We start from the raw sequence: 17,354 nt of genomic DNA, 5'->3' as shown, positions 1-17,354 counted from the left end.
GAACGTTGTTGTGTGCTATGCAGCTGAATTCAAGGCTATTAAAGTCTGCAGCAGTTTCATGAAATTTGATGTCACTTAGTGAGGGGCAGAATCATGCCTTCAGGAACTCACATGCAAAAGGGAGAGAAAGAGACTACTGTAGGCATGCTATTGACTGTATTGTTCATAATAGCTTTGCCTTGTTTTGGTGTAAGTTGTTTGGAAGATTCATCTATTTTCACAAGAGAGTTGTGTCAGTTTCAAAGATCTGTTTGCTCAGTGGCTCTTTAAAGATCAGACATTTGCATTCTAAGACTTGCTGGTATTTTCAGAATTGCAGTTTGTAATGCCTTTCTCTCTTGCCACCCACTATTTTTGAGGACTTCACTAGAATTCAGTTTTCCCTTATCAATGCTTGATCCCTCAGCCTTCATGGATTATTGCTTGCCTTAGCTGAAACTGCAAGAAAAGTCCAATCGCAATGGTTAAACCCAGTGTAGTGACAAAGTGGTAGGCTATGTTAGTGTATGTTGTACTCCCCATTGAGATATATTCTTATTTTGCAGTAGGAAGTGCAATTATCCCTGAATCTTTATTCTCATTTCCTGTTAATTTCTTTTCCTGCCGGGAACATTAGAACTAGTGTGAAAAGCTAGTGAAAGTTTAAATGTGAACAAGATGCAGGATGCTCATAAGTTGTTGTTGCTGTCATCCTCCCCTAGTTCTGCAGCTGCCAGGTTTTTCATGTTGTCCAAATCTGGGCTCATGGTTTGTTTTGCTGCAAACAAACCACAAGCGGAAGCCAAGGCTTGTTCTTGGCTTACCGCTCACAATTTGTTTTTGAGGAGCAAACCATGAGGCCTGGTTCAGATGTTGTGACAAGCCAGACTCTGCCTCATTTCCCAACAGCAGCGGGGGAAGACCGGAGGAAGAACTTGTGAGCAGCATGCATCTTGTTCACAATAAAGCACAGTTTGCTTTTAACGGTGGTGTAAAGTGTGATGCATGGACCAATGTGTGGAGGCATAAATAATTTATGTGGAAATAAATGGATGTAAATATGCTGGTTTTGATTCCATAAGTTGATCCCCCCCCCCCACCACTGCCATTTTAAATTTTGGCTGGAATTTCAACAGAGCAGCTTCTCTGGAGCTAAAGTTCTGTTGCGCTAACGTCGTGTTCAGTGATTGATTTGAAATTTTATCCTCAGGTGTTACTGGGGCTTCCACAGCCATTTTAGCCGAGAAGCAGAGCATCTGTTCAATTCGTTGGAGTCCTCATACCAGAAAGCCCTGCAGTCTGACTTGAAGAACTCTGACAGCATAGTGTCCTTGCCTCAGTCTGACCGCTCCTCTTCTAGCTCCCAGGAGAGTCTCAAGTAAGCTGTCACAGTGTTAATACTAACAAAATATGACCTTTCCCCATTTTCTTTTTAAACATTCAGTTTCATTTGCTGAATTGGTACCGCTTCTGGATTCTGAGAATTATTGCTTGATTTCATGTATAGGAACTTGATCTAATTGTTCTGATTTCACATGCAATCCAAAATTTAGCTTGTTTGTTCATTTTAGAGTTTTCTACCCTGCTTTTTTCTTCATTAAAAAAATAATGAAGCGGCCTGCAGTAAAACATTAAACATTCACATGATGAACACTTTTAGAAGACATCTGAAGGCAGCCCTGTTTAGGGAAGCTTTTAATGTTTGATGCATTACTGTATTTTAATATTTTGTTGGAAGCCACCCAGAGTGGCTGGGGAAGCCCAGCCAGATGAGCAGGGTATAAATATATTATTATTATTATTATTATTATTATTATTATTATTATTATTATTAACATTTATTCCAAACAAAACCATAATCCAACAGTGTGCCTCTGCCTCTTATCACAGCAGACAGGAATAAATCCCAGAGTTCATCAGTCTACCCCAAACAGCTCCCTAAAAGGCCACGTTTTAATGAAGCATTGAAACGTTGAGTCCATTTTAGCTTCCTTAGGGAGAGCATTCTGGTGTTTAAAAGGCCCTGCCCCCCCGAGCTTCATTCTGCAAGGGAAGCTGGAGTGGGATTGGACCATGTGGGAGGGAACATGTGAGAGAAGGTGGTCCTTGGAATTGCTCCACTCCCAGGTGCGCAGGGCTTTAAAGATGAGGGCCAACACCTGGGATCTGATGAAAACAAAATCCCAAGGTGACACTTTGGTCTGGATCTTCCTATGACCTTTCTCAGCAGTTTCTTGTAGAAGTTAAAAAGCATGGGAGATGGAACCTTCTATAAATAGGGAAGGTGGGCGGAACGCTTTTTAATGTTGATGTTCTTCATCTGTTGGAATCTGTGGACAGTGCAGGCATGCATTGTTGTAATCAATTGTAAATGAATGTGGGGAGGGGAGGGAGCCGCCTAAGCCTCCGAGATAACAATTTTTGGAAGTGTTGCCATTTGTGGATTCAAAGAAAACCTGTTCTTAAATCCATTCTTTCTCCTCCTTTTTAGTCGTCCGCTGTCTGCCAAAAGAAGTCCAACTGGAAGCACTACATCGCGAGGTGAAAATTGAGAGGACTGGGTCTAAAGTGGGAGTGGGAATGGGGCGGTATGGGAAAGGTGAAGCACCACCTTCCCTGCAAATGCTCCTCGTGTCAAGCCGACAAGAAACAGTTCTGCTCAGTGACCCTTGTCAGGCACTGCTAGACAGAATAGGTAGTACTAGCTTAATTCAGTATGGGAGCAGCTGCTCAGAAATGCTGCTACCTTTCATGAAGCAGTCTCAAAGTGGGAAAACATTTTGGGATAAATGGCAACAGAACTCGGAGAGCAGATTAGTCTCAAGATTTGTTCTGCAGGAGTTAATTCTCACTTAATAACTTTGAAGCAACACTTGGCAAAATATTTGAATTATGTTCATCCATGAAGGCATTTTGAGCCAGACATTGTTTTGATAAAGATCATTCTTAAGCTCCTTAAAATCAGTTGGGATGTCTTCGTTAGATTGGCCTCAGTGCTACTTATGACAGACAGCAACAAATCACTAATATATGAAAATTTATGACAGGCATGATACATTTTGCATTAATTTCTAAGTCATCCTTTACGAACCAAGTGCTCTCCAGATACTTTGGTTACAACCTCTCACAGCCTAGCCAATGTGCCCATTAGTCAGGGATGATGAGAGTCATAGACCAAAACATCTGGGGGCCACTAGGTTGGCAAAGGCTGATCTAGACAAATCTTTGGATTCCATATTCCACAAGTATTAAGGGATGCCAGCAGCCAGGCTCCTAGGGACACTGTGAATACTGAGAGTAATTCTCCATTGGTTTCTGATGCAACTCACAGTACTTCATGTCTGCCACCCTGTCCACAAAACGGGTTTCTTTTGAGAATGGAAGAGCTTGAAGTCTTCATTCTAACTTTTCCTAGCTTCATAAACAAATGCCTTATTCAGGTGCTCAGAACTGCAGATGAATGAATGAAAAACTTTTAGACAGAATTATTACAATTGTCAGAGTTTTCCATGGTTTCTTCAGTTTATTTTGAATGTGTTGTAGATTCGGACAGTACAGGACATGCACTACAGTACACACAGTAAATATAGTAACATCATTAGATATAGTAAGCGGTTAAGTTTATTTATACCACTCTTCATAAGAAAACTGCAATCATTTGCAAGCAAAATATTTTTTTAAAAAATGCAACAGCTAACACCCACCACATTCTTCTAAAAGCGTTTTAATCATGTATTGTCATTGCAACAAAAGCAAATGAGGCCACCTTTTTATTTATGTGCCTGTTTCTGTTTGCCAAGAGAAATTCGGTCGTCTTGTTGCAATTTTTGTAAGATTTTTCAACTACATCCTTAAAAATAGGGCCTGCCAACAAATAGGGAGATGAATCCTCAACTATATCTTCCCCACAAATATACTGCCTCAAACTGAATTGAGTATTCCTGTAGTAGCCATCCAGAACGGCAAAGGGTATCTGCAGAAGCCTTATTCTTTTAGTAATAATAAGCTGTAGTAGCAATCTAATAGATAGGTAGCATTAACTTACTCCGTCAAATTTTCTTCTCACAGAAGCTACATCAGAGCAGCAGTATGATTTAGTTCAGAATAAAGATTTGAGTGGAGGTAGGAAAACCTATATTTTAAACAGAACAGAGTCCGGATGGTTCATGTAACTGAGAAACCAAGGTCCACCAATCTAGACCAGCCTTCCCCAACTTGTGGCCCTCTGGATGTTGTTCGACTACAGCCCTCATCACCCCTGATCCCTGACAGATCCTATGGGATCTGTGGTCCAAAACAATGGTCACCACTTCAGGGAAGACCTTAGATTTTTGGTGAGTTTCTGGTTAACACACATATGGTCTGGGTTGGAAGGACCTCAGTAGCTGAGGTTACATACAGAATAGTTAAAACAACACTGGCAAAAGAGTACCTGATAGGTCCTTGAAAGGGCCATAATCATGTTGCCGTTTCTCTGACTGAATGTGAGGGAGATCTTTGTTTTGCCAAATAGGAAGGGAGAGGAGGAAGCTGGATAAAGAGCACAAATATGTTTACTTTAATTTGGTATGACACATTAATTTAAAAGACGTAAAAAGTTTGATTTTAACACAGTTTATTTGTTAAATAAGAAGACTTCTTGTAATAGCAACCACAAGAATTACAGTGTTGTTATACCTCTCTCAGTCCGTTGTTTTTTGTTTTGTTTTTAAGAGGGTGAATTTTGGAAGAGCATTGAACAGATTGCTTGTTTTGTGCTTGTGTGTTGTATTTTATGGCTGGTGTTTATCACTGATTGATTTCTAGCTTACTGTTTTATTGCTGAATTGCTGTATGTTATTGTATGTTTTCATTTCATGTATTCTATTGCTGTGTGTCAGCAAGAGAACAACAAAAAACTTTATTTAGTAGAGATAGAACAAAACATTTTTCAGCTGAACTTAAAACCAAGCTGAAAAAGAGAAAGCATGAGGCTTATTTAAAACCACATTAGAATAGTGAAGGTGTAGAGTTTCATTTCGAAGCGAAGGTTCATATAGTACTTTTCCATTTTATTGGGGGGAAAATTCTTAGGATAAAACTTACTGGAGCATTTTTGTGCCTGAAATTATTCTTTGGGCGTAGGGAAAAGTCTTTAGTCTTAGCACCCCAATTCTCCTGGCAGGAATGAAAAAGACTTGTGCTAAACTGATCTTCCTGAGTATCCTTATCTTTAACGGTGCGTATCTCTCTTCCCACCCCCCTCCTCAAAAGCTTCTACAGTGAGTGCAAAATCTGTGTCTGCATCAGGGTCCCTCCAACGTTCTCGCAGTGACATTGACGTGAATGCAGCAGCCAGTGCCAAATCTAAAGTCACTTCTGGATCAGATGCCCCCTTCAGCTCGGCAGCGGCCTTGCCCCCGGGTTCATACGCATCTCTAGGTAAGCTTATTTGCTTTCCCATAAAGGAGATGAGTGATTTATGTAAGGATTTAGTAGAATAAATGAATGCGTTTCTTAGGGAGTTCCAGCCTTACAGAGAAATAGTTTGGAAAATGGTATATACTGTCCCATGGGGAATAGACTCGTGGATTGTTTACAGAAGTGTTAGCTAAGGGAAATAGGTTTGGCATCTACGGCGCCTGAGCAGTTTATGGAGTGGCGGCGTTTTATTTGACATGATGGCTGTCACTTTCTTCGGCAAGGCTTCTGTGAATTCTGTGAGCAGCCAGACAACTCAGACTGAGCAGCATGAGGAACAAATGTTATTCTCTGGAAAGAATGCAGTAGCTGCAGTCTAGGGAAAGTGGCCCTATTGGGTTGCATTCCACTAAGTCATACTCAGAATAATCCCATTTTCATCAGAGTATAGGACTAACTTCAAATCCATTGATTTCAGTAGGTGTGCGATTGGTATGATGTTGCAGAATACAACCTTTTCTAATCTCTAATATACATTTGTTAGGATTCAGTGCAGATCAGGGGAAACCGCCTCCCTTTTTCTCATAAAGATTAGGTTATTACAGCTTAGTGTGGAGAAAACCTTGTTTAAATGAAGATCAATATAAGTGAGTATGTGGCAAGTCGGGCCAAGATAAAACAGCCGCTAAGTTTCACCAGTGTAAAAATTTGGAGCAGCTGCTAAATTTTGCCTAACATTCTGGGGGAGCAAAGTTAAAACAAACAAATATGACTTGTGAATGTTAAAGGCTGCAGGAAGCATATTTCCGGCATGAAACAGACTAGTTTTTCCTTCAGAGAATACCCTGAATGACTCTATGCTTTAAGTGATCGTAGTATAACTAGGTATTTGTATCCCACTTTTCCTCCAAGGAGCTCAGGGTGGTGTACATATATACTCTCACAGCAGCCCTGTGAAAATAAAAAGATACACTCAGTGTATCTGAAGAAGTGTGCATGCACACGAAAGCCCATACCAAGAACTAACTTAGTTGGTCTTTAAGGTGCTACTGGAAGGAATTTTTTTATTTTGACTATGGCAGACCAACACGGCTACCTATCTGTAACAGCAGCCCTGTGAGATAGGGTAGGCTGAGACTGGTGACTCGCCCAAGGCCACACAGTAAGCTTTGTGTCTGAGTGGGGAGCGGGGATTCAAACACTGGTCTCCTGGGTTCCTTGTCCAGCACTCTACCCACAACACCACACCGTCTTCTATGTGTCCTCCTCTGTTCTTGATTGGTTTGCATGTTGCATTCTTCAAGTGGAAATCTTGTCAGCATGAGCCAATAGTGCCACCACAGAATCTCTGTCAACTTTTGTGGGTATATTTGTTTATTCAGTTACTGCTTTTCCTGCACCTAATCTTACAATAATCCCAATCATTTATTTTTTAAAAAAATTATTCAGTTTAAATGGCAGACTACTTTCATTGACCTTAGCAGGCTGTTCCTTTCAATTGGTTTAGTCTGCACTGCACTCAAAGGGGGCAATGTTCTTCTGATAGTACTTAATCTGTGACTAATTTTATTTGACAGCATCCAAGTAGTTACGACACCTACGACACGTGGGGCTACCTTTGAAGGTGACCCGGAAACTACAACTAATCCAGACCTACATTGGCTCCCAGTACGTTTCCGAGCACAATTCAAAGTGTTGGTGCTGACCTTTAAAGCCCTAAACGGCCTTGGTCCAGTATATCTGAAGGAGTGTCTCCACCCCCATCGTTCTAACCGGACACTGAGGTCCAGCGCTGAGGGCCTTCTGGCAGTTCCCTCACTGAGAGAAGCCAAGTTACAGGGAACCAGACAGAGGGCCTTCTCGGTAGTGGCGCCCTCCCTGTGGAACGCCCTCCCACCAGATGTCAAAGAGAACAACAACTACCAGACTTTTAGAAGACATCTGAAGGCAGCCCTGTTTAGGGAAGCTTTTAATGTTTGATGTATTACAGTATTTTAATATTTTTTTGGAAGCCGCCCAGAGTGGCTTGGGAAGCCCAGCCAGATGGGCGGGGTATAAATAATAAATTAATAGTATTAGTATTATTATAGAGTGCACATCACCTTACCATGGTCAGTTTCTGCAGAAGGGCTCTCTAATGACCAAGTATGCAATGCCTGCATTTCCACAAGCACCTTTTTATTTAAGAAGAACTTGCGGGCCCAGTATTAGGGAAACACAGAAGCAAAGACAAGTGGTTCACAAACAAACTAGTTCTGTATTACTTCCGCTGGTTTAGAGAATTACATTTTGACAGTGTCCCCTCCTCAGCAATAGGCTAATTGTATTTCTTCAGTATTAAAAAAGAGTAGAGCACACACTCTAGTGAAAAGACATCAAGCTTCTCTTTCTTCCCTGCTATACTTAAGTGCAAGGGCAGGCAGTTTCCTTAAGAGCCATTCACACAACCAGCACAAGATCGCTCATATGCACACTTGTGTGAACGAACCATAATGGGTGATATCCAATGCATGTCTTCCTCCGCAGCCCCCCTCCTTCCTCCCCAAATCTGCTACGGAAGGAGGAGAAAATAAAACAGAAGTCCTATTGTGCAATCAGGTTTCTGTTGTGCAAACGGGAGCGTTGGGAATAACACTGGATGTCACCAATTAAATGTGCTGAAAGCATTATGGGGTTATTTGTCAGCAGGTGGAGCTATTGTCATAACGATCTCTGCTTTAAGAAGCAGTCTGGTTAAACGAATGACCAATTTTTTTTTGTTTGTTCATGGTAATTGTATACTCTGGTAGTATAGGCCTCTCTAACAGGTTTACATGAAGTTTTAAAACAATCTTATCAACCGTGCAACACACTTAAAAGCCAGGTGGCAGAAAAGGAAGCAAACTAAAAGCCTGATGAAATTGAAAGGGGCGGGGGGAATCAAAAGAAAGACAAACCCAAGTGAAGACTAGGAAATGTCATAAATGTCTGAGGGTGGTAGCAGCCTTGTGCAGTTACCCATGTATGTATTACGATAATTCCGGCTTCAGGTGCACAGATGTTGCATTTCTGTTTAACTAACATTATTCATTTAATTCAACTGAAACTTATACCTTGTTTTTGTAGCTAACTACACACTGCCCACTTCTGCTGAATATTACTAACTTTCCCTGTTAACCCTCTCATTTTTTTCTTCTAAATTTGCTTAAAGATGGTACTACCAGTAAACCTGAGGGTAAGCAGTCTCTGTGTAACTGAGGTCTGTCTCTGGCTCTTACACCAGTTCTCTGTTATCACCCAAGTGGTCCCTGATTTTCATCTGTGTTCACTGGTGCCTTTGCATGACCTCTTGCATGGTGTTCTCCTCTTACTCATGCTGCTGCTGCCGAGTACCTTCACCTTGTCTCTCAGCTCACCCTTGTCATTAGGCATAATACTTAGTGGAACATTTTGCTTCTGAGTAGTTCTGTGAACCTAGCCTAATGTGTTGAACACTTCATGAATATCACCGCACAACTGAGGGTTTACCTGGTTTTTGTAACTGGAAATGTTGGGCTCTTTCGTTTCCGTAGAAAAAGCTTGCTTAAAAAAAGAAAGAAAAGGGCATAAAAAGGTTATTCTGGTTCTTTGCCCAGTGGCTTTCCTAGGCCTCTGCTTTATTTATTAATTGTGTAGAACTACAGTGGTGCCCCGCAAGACGAATGCCTCGCAAGACGGAAAACCCGCTAGACGAAAGGGTTTTCCGTTTTTGAGCTGCTTCGCAAGACGAATTTCCCTATGGGCTTGCTTCGCAAGACGAAAACGTCTTGCGAGTGTTCCGATTTCCCCCCGCTTCCCCCCCTTTTTCTAAGCCACTAATAGCCTTTTAGCCGCTAATAGCCGCTAAACCGCTAATAGCACTAATAGGGTTGCTTCGCAAGACGAAAAAACCGCTAGACGAAGAGACTCGCAGAACGGATTATTTTCATCTTGCGAGGCACCACTGTAGTAACATTTTAATGGCTAATAGTTTGTTTCATTGTACAGTTCCTGGCAACCTTGAAATTTATTAGCTATGACTGCTTTACCTGTTACTTGATTTTCTTAATGCTTTTACATATTTTAGATGTTTTTAATTGTTTCTAAATTTCTTAAGTATGTTTTTGTTTTATTTTTAACAGTACAAATATTATGGGATTGTTTTAAATAGTGCTGTTTTCTGTTTACCTTTTCATGGTGTTGGAAATAGTTTTGTTATTGCGAAAGGTGTGCTTTCTGAAATAGCGCTGGACTAGAAAGGTAGAAGAAACAGAATGTTTGTTGAAAAGAGAAAGGGGATCCCCTTGGGAAATATAACTTTTTATTCCTTAAAAAAAATCTATCATATTTCTAATGGCAACTGCAAAAATGGCTGACTTTGCTGAATAGCCAAAGCCAGACTGAGCATTTGCATTGAATTTGGTTATTTTTAGACTAACCTGTAGCTTAAAGTGAAGATAGTAGATATAATTACCTTGTGAGGTAGGACAGACTAAGACTTTTAGAAGACATTTGAGGGCAGCCATGTATTGGGAAGTTTTTAATATTTGATATTTCACTATGTTTTTATATATGCTGTAAGCTCCCCAGAGCGGCTGGGGAAACCCAGCCAGATGGAGGTGGGGTATAAATAATAAAATTATTATTATTATTATCATTATTATTATCATTATTATTATTAGCAGTAATCATGGAGTAGCCAACGTGGTGCCCTCCAGACGTTGGACTACAATTCCTGTTATTCCTGATGATTGGCTCTAGTGGCTAAGGGGGAGTAGGAGTCCAACAAAGTCAAATGGTCCAGTGGTGCTGGTGGGTTGGGCTCTGATGGGATGCAGCCTATGAAGGAATGGTACATCTGTTGGTGTCATCTTCTGTTAATTCACACTTTCAGGGCAGCTGAAGCAGTTATGCTGATAATAGTTGAAGCAGCTTTTTCTTGCTAGTGAAGGGGAGGGGGAATAATGATAAAGTTGTAAAGTTTAGTATGGTACATTGCTGTTGCTTTCCTTGTATTATCATAGGAACTTTGGAAGCTTCCTTAATATTGAGCCAGGCCATTGGTTCACCTAACTTAGTATTGTCTGCAGCTCTCCCTGGCTTCAGACGTGGGGCATTCCTGTAGATGTTGGGGACTGGGAGCCTCTCTGTGCAAAGTAGATGCTCTACCACTGAGGTAGAGTCCTTCAGGATTTGTCAGAAAAATTTGGATCATCGTGCTTTGTGCTTACTGATTTTACTGGCCATAACTGGGCTGCAAAACCATTCTTGAAAAGTTGTTCTGCTAGAACATTCTGGAGACACACAGGGACTTCTTCATCCTATCTGTAAAGCAGGAATAATATTACCTAGTCTTATTCAATAATAATTTTGAAGATCAGCCATTAACACCCAGAACCTCCTTATCTCCAGCTCTCTCCCCTAATTTAGGAATGAACTTTGTTGTTTTCCTTTTTCTTGTGACATTTTGATGCAAATTGTTTTGGGTGTTCTATATGTACCCTGTTAAATGCAAAGGGTTGTATCCAACATCATATGTGTGTAAGCAGAACAGGCTTCCACTTGAACAACAGAACTTTACTAGCCTCTCCTCCCCACTGGAGTCCTCTGTGTGCCATCAAAAGTTTCCCCAGAGGATTGTAAAAGCCTCTAGGGCAGGTTTTGGGGGCTGTAGGAAGAGGAGAGAGGTGAAGTCCCATTGGGTTGCACCTAAATATTCATTTCTGGTTTTGATATTGCGGTTTTAACCATATTTCTAACACTAGTAAAATGGGATGCATTTTCATTTTAGTACAAGTATTATGATTATTATAGATTTGTTCATCCCAATTTGAATGTGTCGGTGAGAGGTTAAGATATTTAAAGCACAATCACTTGGATTAATTAACTGCTGCTTCTTTCCCCCCTTTTCCCTAGGTCGGATCCGCACAAGGAGGCAAAGCTCTGGAAGTACCACCAGTATCACCTCATCACCTGCTGACACTCGAGGCCGCAGCCGGGCTAAAGTAGTTTCACAGTCCCAGCGTAAGAAGCCATTTAGCTTTGTTTTGTTGAGGAGGCTTTATATTTTTCCAGCTCGTTTTCATTGCCTGTCCTCGTAGGAAGCACGTATTCCATTCACTCCAGTCAGTTTTGTTCAGTATATATCATTTGTGTGGAACAGCCTTATCCAAGGCTAGGACTCCAGTTCATTATAAAATGGTACACAGATATAGAAATATCAGGATATTTGAGGGCTCTAGGTAATGGTTACCATCCCTGTGTACATTCCCATCCTCTTTCACTATGATCACGTACATTTATCTCCTAATATGCTGATTGAATTGTTCACTTGTGTTTCACACATTCATGAACTCCTTTGTGCTAAGCATGGAAGAATACTCCTTCATTAGAAGCTGCTTCTACTCTGTGGTGTCTGCCTGTCTTACTTGTAAAGGGCTTTCCTAGTCTTTTTACCCCAGAGGAGGTCCACTAAATCAGGCCCTAGCCATTTCTCTGGGATGTCTTGTGCAATTCATCCTGTAATTCATTCGGCATCATGGGAGCATGTCTTTCGGAGAGAAGGAAGGTGGGACTTTGGCTGGATTGGTTGAGTGCTGACACTGTGCAGAAAGGTCTGCATCTGTGATGACTGCTGAAGAAAATAAAATTGATTCCTGTATGTCATAAATAATAGCTGATCCTTTGTTACTGTACTGTATGATCTGCGATTACTGATCAGTTAAGGGGAAGAGCATAGGATACTTGATAATTTGCATCTTGTTAGTCACTCCGATTCCTGATCACCTGGGGCATCTCTCAATTAAGCTGACATGCTGGGTGTGTGAAAATAATTCTAAAGAAGGGATAATGTAGAATGTGTAAAATAGTGATTAGGTGCTTAATGTAGTGTATTTGCATAAAGAGAAAAATGATATTACCAGTAGCATATTCACAAGTTTTTTATGTTGCATGGTATGAGCATTCCCACTGACCCTGACAGAATGCCAGTTCTCCTGATGTTGTGTTTTTTACATTGATTGTTAGAGCCCTAATCTTTGAATCTTGCAGTTCTTTCATTGGGTGCTTGGAAGTCCAGTCTTACTATCCTGCTTGTGAAAGTTGCAAACCCATTATAAGGGATTGCTAGTGAGCAATATAGCTATTGGGGCTGCTCTTGGTTTCTTGATCATTTTTGTTTTCTTACTGGTATCTTTCTTTGTGTTCTAAATCCTTAACAAAATCAATACATTGTTAAGGGGACAAAGTGTTTGGGGTGGTGGAATGTGCTGAAGAAGCTGGCTTTCGGATGATTGATGTGCATGTTGGATCATTACTCATGGACCCACTAGTTATCCCAGTGCAGACATGCTAGTAATTTGTCTGCGACCTGAAACAGCTTTGCATGTCCTGCTACACTGCATCTAATTGCTGTGCAAGGCCAGCTCGTGATACCACTGATGAAGGCTCTGTGCTGGCACTACATTTCTTTTTGCTTGACCCCCAAGTGGTCATTTGCCAGCTCATAAGTGCAGGTAATAGGTGTCTCTGTGGACATGCTGGCAAGAAAGGCCTCTTGTGTAATATACTGCATGGTGCAAGCAGTGATGTGTCTGTCAAAAAGCAACTGGTATTGTGTGCAACTAGCAATGCTTCTTGAACTTTGTATTGTCTCGCTTTCTCTAATTCACTCTCTGCCTGTCCTTTGGTCTGCTCTCATAATCCAGGATCCAGATCAGCTAACCCTGCTGGTGGTAAGGAACCCCTTCTTTGTTTTTTCACTCCTGTTTCCATGTCTGTGCTGTCTTTCACGCTACTGTTTTTAACTATTTTAATATTCAGGATACTTGCCCTCTTTAATCCCCCCAGTGCCCCTAAAATGAGAATTCAGACTTGGACTGCTTTTGGTATACACATTAGGTACTTAGAATACCTGTGCATATATAAAAACATTTCATACTTTCAGCTGCTATGACTATTAAAAACTAGGTGTTCTTTTTTATCCATCAGCATAATTTAGGCTGTAATCCTAACACCACTACCTGGGAGTAAACCCTGCTTAATTCAGGAGGACTTTCTTCTGACACAGCTCTGATTGGGCAGCTTAGTCTTGCTGATGCGTGTGAGATTAAGTTCAGTGTAAATTTTGGAAGGAAAAATTGGAAGTAAGATTTGGCATTTTTGTCTTGTACAGTAGACTATAGAGTGAAGATAAGGTACAGAGACCCATATAATCAAGAGCCCAAATCTTCTGAATGTACATACAAATCAGGAATGTTGTTTTTTATATGGTCTCCAGGTAGTTTGGCATGAATTAGCAGAACAATCTTATGCATGTTTACTCAGAAGTAGGCTCCACTTTGTTCAATGGGGCTTGCTCCCTTTTAAGTGTACTTTAGGGCTTCTGCTAAAAAGACCGCAGGGCTTTTGGTCACCTCTTCAAATGTTCAAATGGAAAACAGAATGCTTTGCGAACAACCATGAATAACTCTTTGCTGGATAGAGGAGGTTTAGAAGTTCTTAAAATAATAAAAATGAAATGTTTGCTGCTTGTTCAGACAACAGAAGCAGCAGCACTGGTTTAAACTGTAGTTCCTAGGTTGGGAAAAACATTCTTAATTGTAGGTTCAATTAAACAAGTATGCAAGATGCCTCAAGATGTATAGAACCTACTTACTAGTAGCAAGGCATTTAAAGATGAATTCACGATCAAAGGATCTTGCATCTAGTATGGTGAGTTCAGTTGGATTTTTATTTTTTTTAACAAGAGCCCACTTCCCAGCATTGCAAAGTGCTTTTGAAACTGAAGGGACTTTTAAAAGTAGGTTGTGTGGTAACACAAGGCAGCCTGAAAGAGTTTTTAAAAGTTTTTTTTTAAAAAAATAATAATAATCCACTGGGCTGCTACAAGACCCTTGTGTGAGCTGAGCAGTTCTTTGGATCCCTTTCTGCCTTTATAAAACCATATTTCCTGATTGGACATGCAGGGAAATTGTGGTTTAAGAAATCAGGAGGTATCCTCTAGTCTGCAGCCTGGGTGTATGAGAGTAGAAAAGAATGGGGGAGATGGAAACAGGGGGCCCTTGAGCTTTATTTCATGCACAAACTGTGGTTTGTAGGAGGGCCTCATTATGTGTGAACCGGGTAATTGTTTAAGGAAGGTACTTCCTCTCAATCCATCATAATTTTGGAAATTCGTAATTCAGAAGTGATCAGACATGTTTATTAACAAATGGGCGGCTTCTGGGTTTACTTTGCTGTTTTAATTTTGTTTTTGATATATTTTTTAATTAAATGGAACCGGGCAGATTTAGTCATTTTGGGTTAAGCTGAATATTTTTGTTTTATATCTGTGGTTCCTGTCTAGCTGGCAGTCGATCCAGTTCCCCTGGCAAGCTCTTGGGAAGCGCATACGGTGGACTGAGCAGTGGAACAACCAGAGGACACCCAGCGCCATCCCCTGCTGAAAAACGCAGCAAGGTCCCTCGAAGCCAGGGCTGCAGCCGAGAGACCAGTCCAAACAGGATAGGTCTAGGTAAGATTTGTATTGGATTCGGTGCAGAACAAAGAGACTGAAGAAACACGGCATGGTACTTGGTATTACCACAATAACATGGTGGCTATGTTGGCCTTATTTAAATGTGCACCCTAAGTACTTTATTAGCGATTTGCATTCTTTCAGAGTCATGCTGACATGTCCACAAAGTTCTGTGACTCCAGAATGAGGAAAGAGGAATCTCTTGAGAGAGCACTTTGAAATGGCAAGGCCATCTTTTCCACTGAATCAGTAAAACTACCACCTAATTCCACACTAGTAGAACTTTAGGTGAAGCCACCTTAGGTGGAGGTTGCCCAGGTTTAATCACAACATTAATCAGAAAATAATACTTTTTTAAAAAAAAAACCAACAACAACCAGTTGCCACTCTCATGATTTAATTCCATCCTATCATTTCAAATGTACTGTCAAGAGCATTAAGACAGAATTTAGCTACTTCATAGTTCATGTTGATGTTGGTGAATGCTAACATTTTCTTTCTCTACCTTCCCTTAGGAAAAAAATATGTATAAATATATATCATGTTGTTGCCTCTGCTTGAAAATTGATCCTATTAGTGCACTGTTTACCATTCAAGTAACTATTCAACTTATTCTGTAGCTTCCCCTCCCCACAAATGAACATATGTAGGACCATTGTGCACATTCCATGGCTCAGTAAAAGCAGCTGTCCAGTTATCAGAGACATCTGATGTTCAAGCCAGGCTGCCTGCTTTCAATGTAAAAAATATGGTAGCCTTGGCAGGTTTTATTTTGAAGGTAGGAGTTCTGGTTTACATTGTAATTCATCAGCATAGAATCATGTCCTGCTGGCCAGAACTGCAATTGAGACCTCCAGATAAACTAGCGGAGTAGAACTGGAAACAGTGACTTTAAAGTCAATATCAGAATTCCAGTAGTAAACAGGCAAGAGTGGAATTGGGAAAGCAGGTGGGACTGGAGGGGGAGACACATACAGGGTTCAGAGCTCAAGATACAGGATAGAATGACAGCACAGAAGGCATACAAGATCTGAGCAGAAATTTTAACCAGATTTATGAGATGGCAAGTGGGGTGAGTGAGAGAGGGAATCAAAGCCTTAGTAGTAATGTGGGATGTGAGGTTACCTCTCTAGAAGAGATCTGGGGACAGGCTTTCTGGTTTATGCACAGAGAAGGAAGGCAAAACACAGACAAGGGAAACAAGATAAAGAAGGACATAGCTATTCTTAAGAAAATAGCAGAGGACATCAATACCAAGCTGATAACCAGGGCAGTCATCACAATGAGAAAACTGTAATTTTGTTGAGAGTCAGTTGATCCAGGAAAACAAACTAGATTCCCATGAACCCAAATTAAGACATCTGTTCAGAGCAGAATGAACTCCAGAGGAAGGTCTGAGTCCTCTTTGGATACAGTGTTACTTTTGTTGTGGTGGGAAAAAAATACATGCAATTGTTATTTTTGCTTATATATTACATTTTCATTTAAATACATGAAAAAATAGATTTATCTATAGGCTAGCAATGAAGCAGAACTTTTTTTAAAAAGGCATTTCAGCCCATCTTAAAATTTGGTCAGGTAGTGGCCTTATTTAAATGTCATCTGTGAAGAATTTAGTATATAGGCAGTTTGGATGATACCAGAAAGCTGAAAATGGATGCCTGTGAATACTCTCTAATAAGCCACGTCCTCTCTAAAGCCATATGGATATTTACAGTGGCATTTAATCAAGTCACCCATCATAGTGCAATCTATATAGAGTGCACCTCCCTGTGCATTTTTCTCCAGCTGCTTATTTTTGTCATGAATAGTTCACACTTGGTGGAACGCTTTCTGCTACTCAGGCACTCTTGTTTATCTATTTATGAACAGAATGGAATTTTTATAGATTTGCAGATTTGTTTCTGCTTTCTCTTGCTGCATTATGAGAATCACGTGTTACAAGCAGATCCCTATCCCTGATCACGGGCACATCTAGGATGAAACTAACGAAGCTTAAGCTTCAGGGCTCCTAATCCCAGAGGGACCCCAGAAGCAGCTATAGTCCACATTGCTTTAAAAAAGTTAATCATGCATGTATATAACATTTCCCTCCCATAACTCGAAAACTATCAGGCATAGGAAATTTTTTGTTCACACCAGTGATTTTAACATGTGAGATATTTCAGCACATAAATTTTAATCAAAATCTGAGGCATAGAAGTTTTTTTTTTTTTTAATGTGGTGATCTGTCATGGAACAATCCCTAAGTTGAAGAAGATCATAGTGGTTACCTAGACCACAATGCTGGTTCCGAAGAGCCCCGCATAACAGTTCAAACCTCAGGGCAGCAAAAATGTAGGTCTGCCACTGTCCCTGTTTGGAATCTGGTTCAGTCAAACTGCACTTCAGTTCACAATTTTATGATTCAGCCTCAGTATTCAGATCATTGTTTCACTGAGCCGGTGGACTGATCCAGAGT

General features: G+C 40.7%; 1 protein-coding gene across 22 annotated transcripts in view; it reads left to right on the top strand.

The window, feature by feature from the left end:
* Positions 1-17,354, top strand: part of CLASP1 (cytoplasmic linker associated protein 1) — a 160,572-nt gene that overhangs the window by 84,968 nt on the left and 58,250 nt on the right. For 7 of the 22 annotated variants that reach the window (XM_083488423.1, XM_083488433.1, XM_083488439.1 and 4 more), the window contains 6 exons: positions 1,190-1,357; positions 2,471-2,520; positions 4,048-4,101; positions 5,233-5,400; positions 11,293-11,400; positions 14,723-14,890. In XM_083488423.1, coding sequence (XP_083344549.1) covers positions 1,190-1,357; positions 2,471-2,520; positions 4,048-4,101; positions 5,233-5,400; positions 11,293-11,400; positions 14,723-14,890 — 716 coding nt within the window. Of the gene's footprint in view, positions 1-1,189; positions 1,358-2,470; positions 2,521-4,047; positions 4,102-5,232; positions 5,401-11,292; positions 11,401-13,082; positions 13,110-14,722; positions 14,891-17,354 lie in introns of all 22 variants that reach the window. The other 15 variants (XM_083488425.1, XM_083488421.1, XM_083488420.1 and 12 more) reach the window with 3 other exon arrangements.

Source organism: Podarcis liolepis, assembly GCF_965112155.1.
Source record: "Podarcis liolepis genome assembly, chromosome: 1".
NCBI lineage: Eukaryota > Metazoa > Chordata > Lepidosauria > Squamata > Lacertidae > Podarcis > Podarcis liolepis.
The sequence above is the reverse complement of the archived record's forward strand: the minus strand, read 5'-3'. Positions and strand labels throughout refer to the sequence as shown.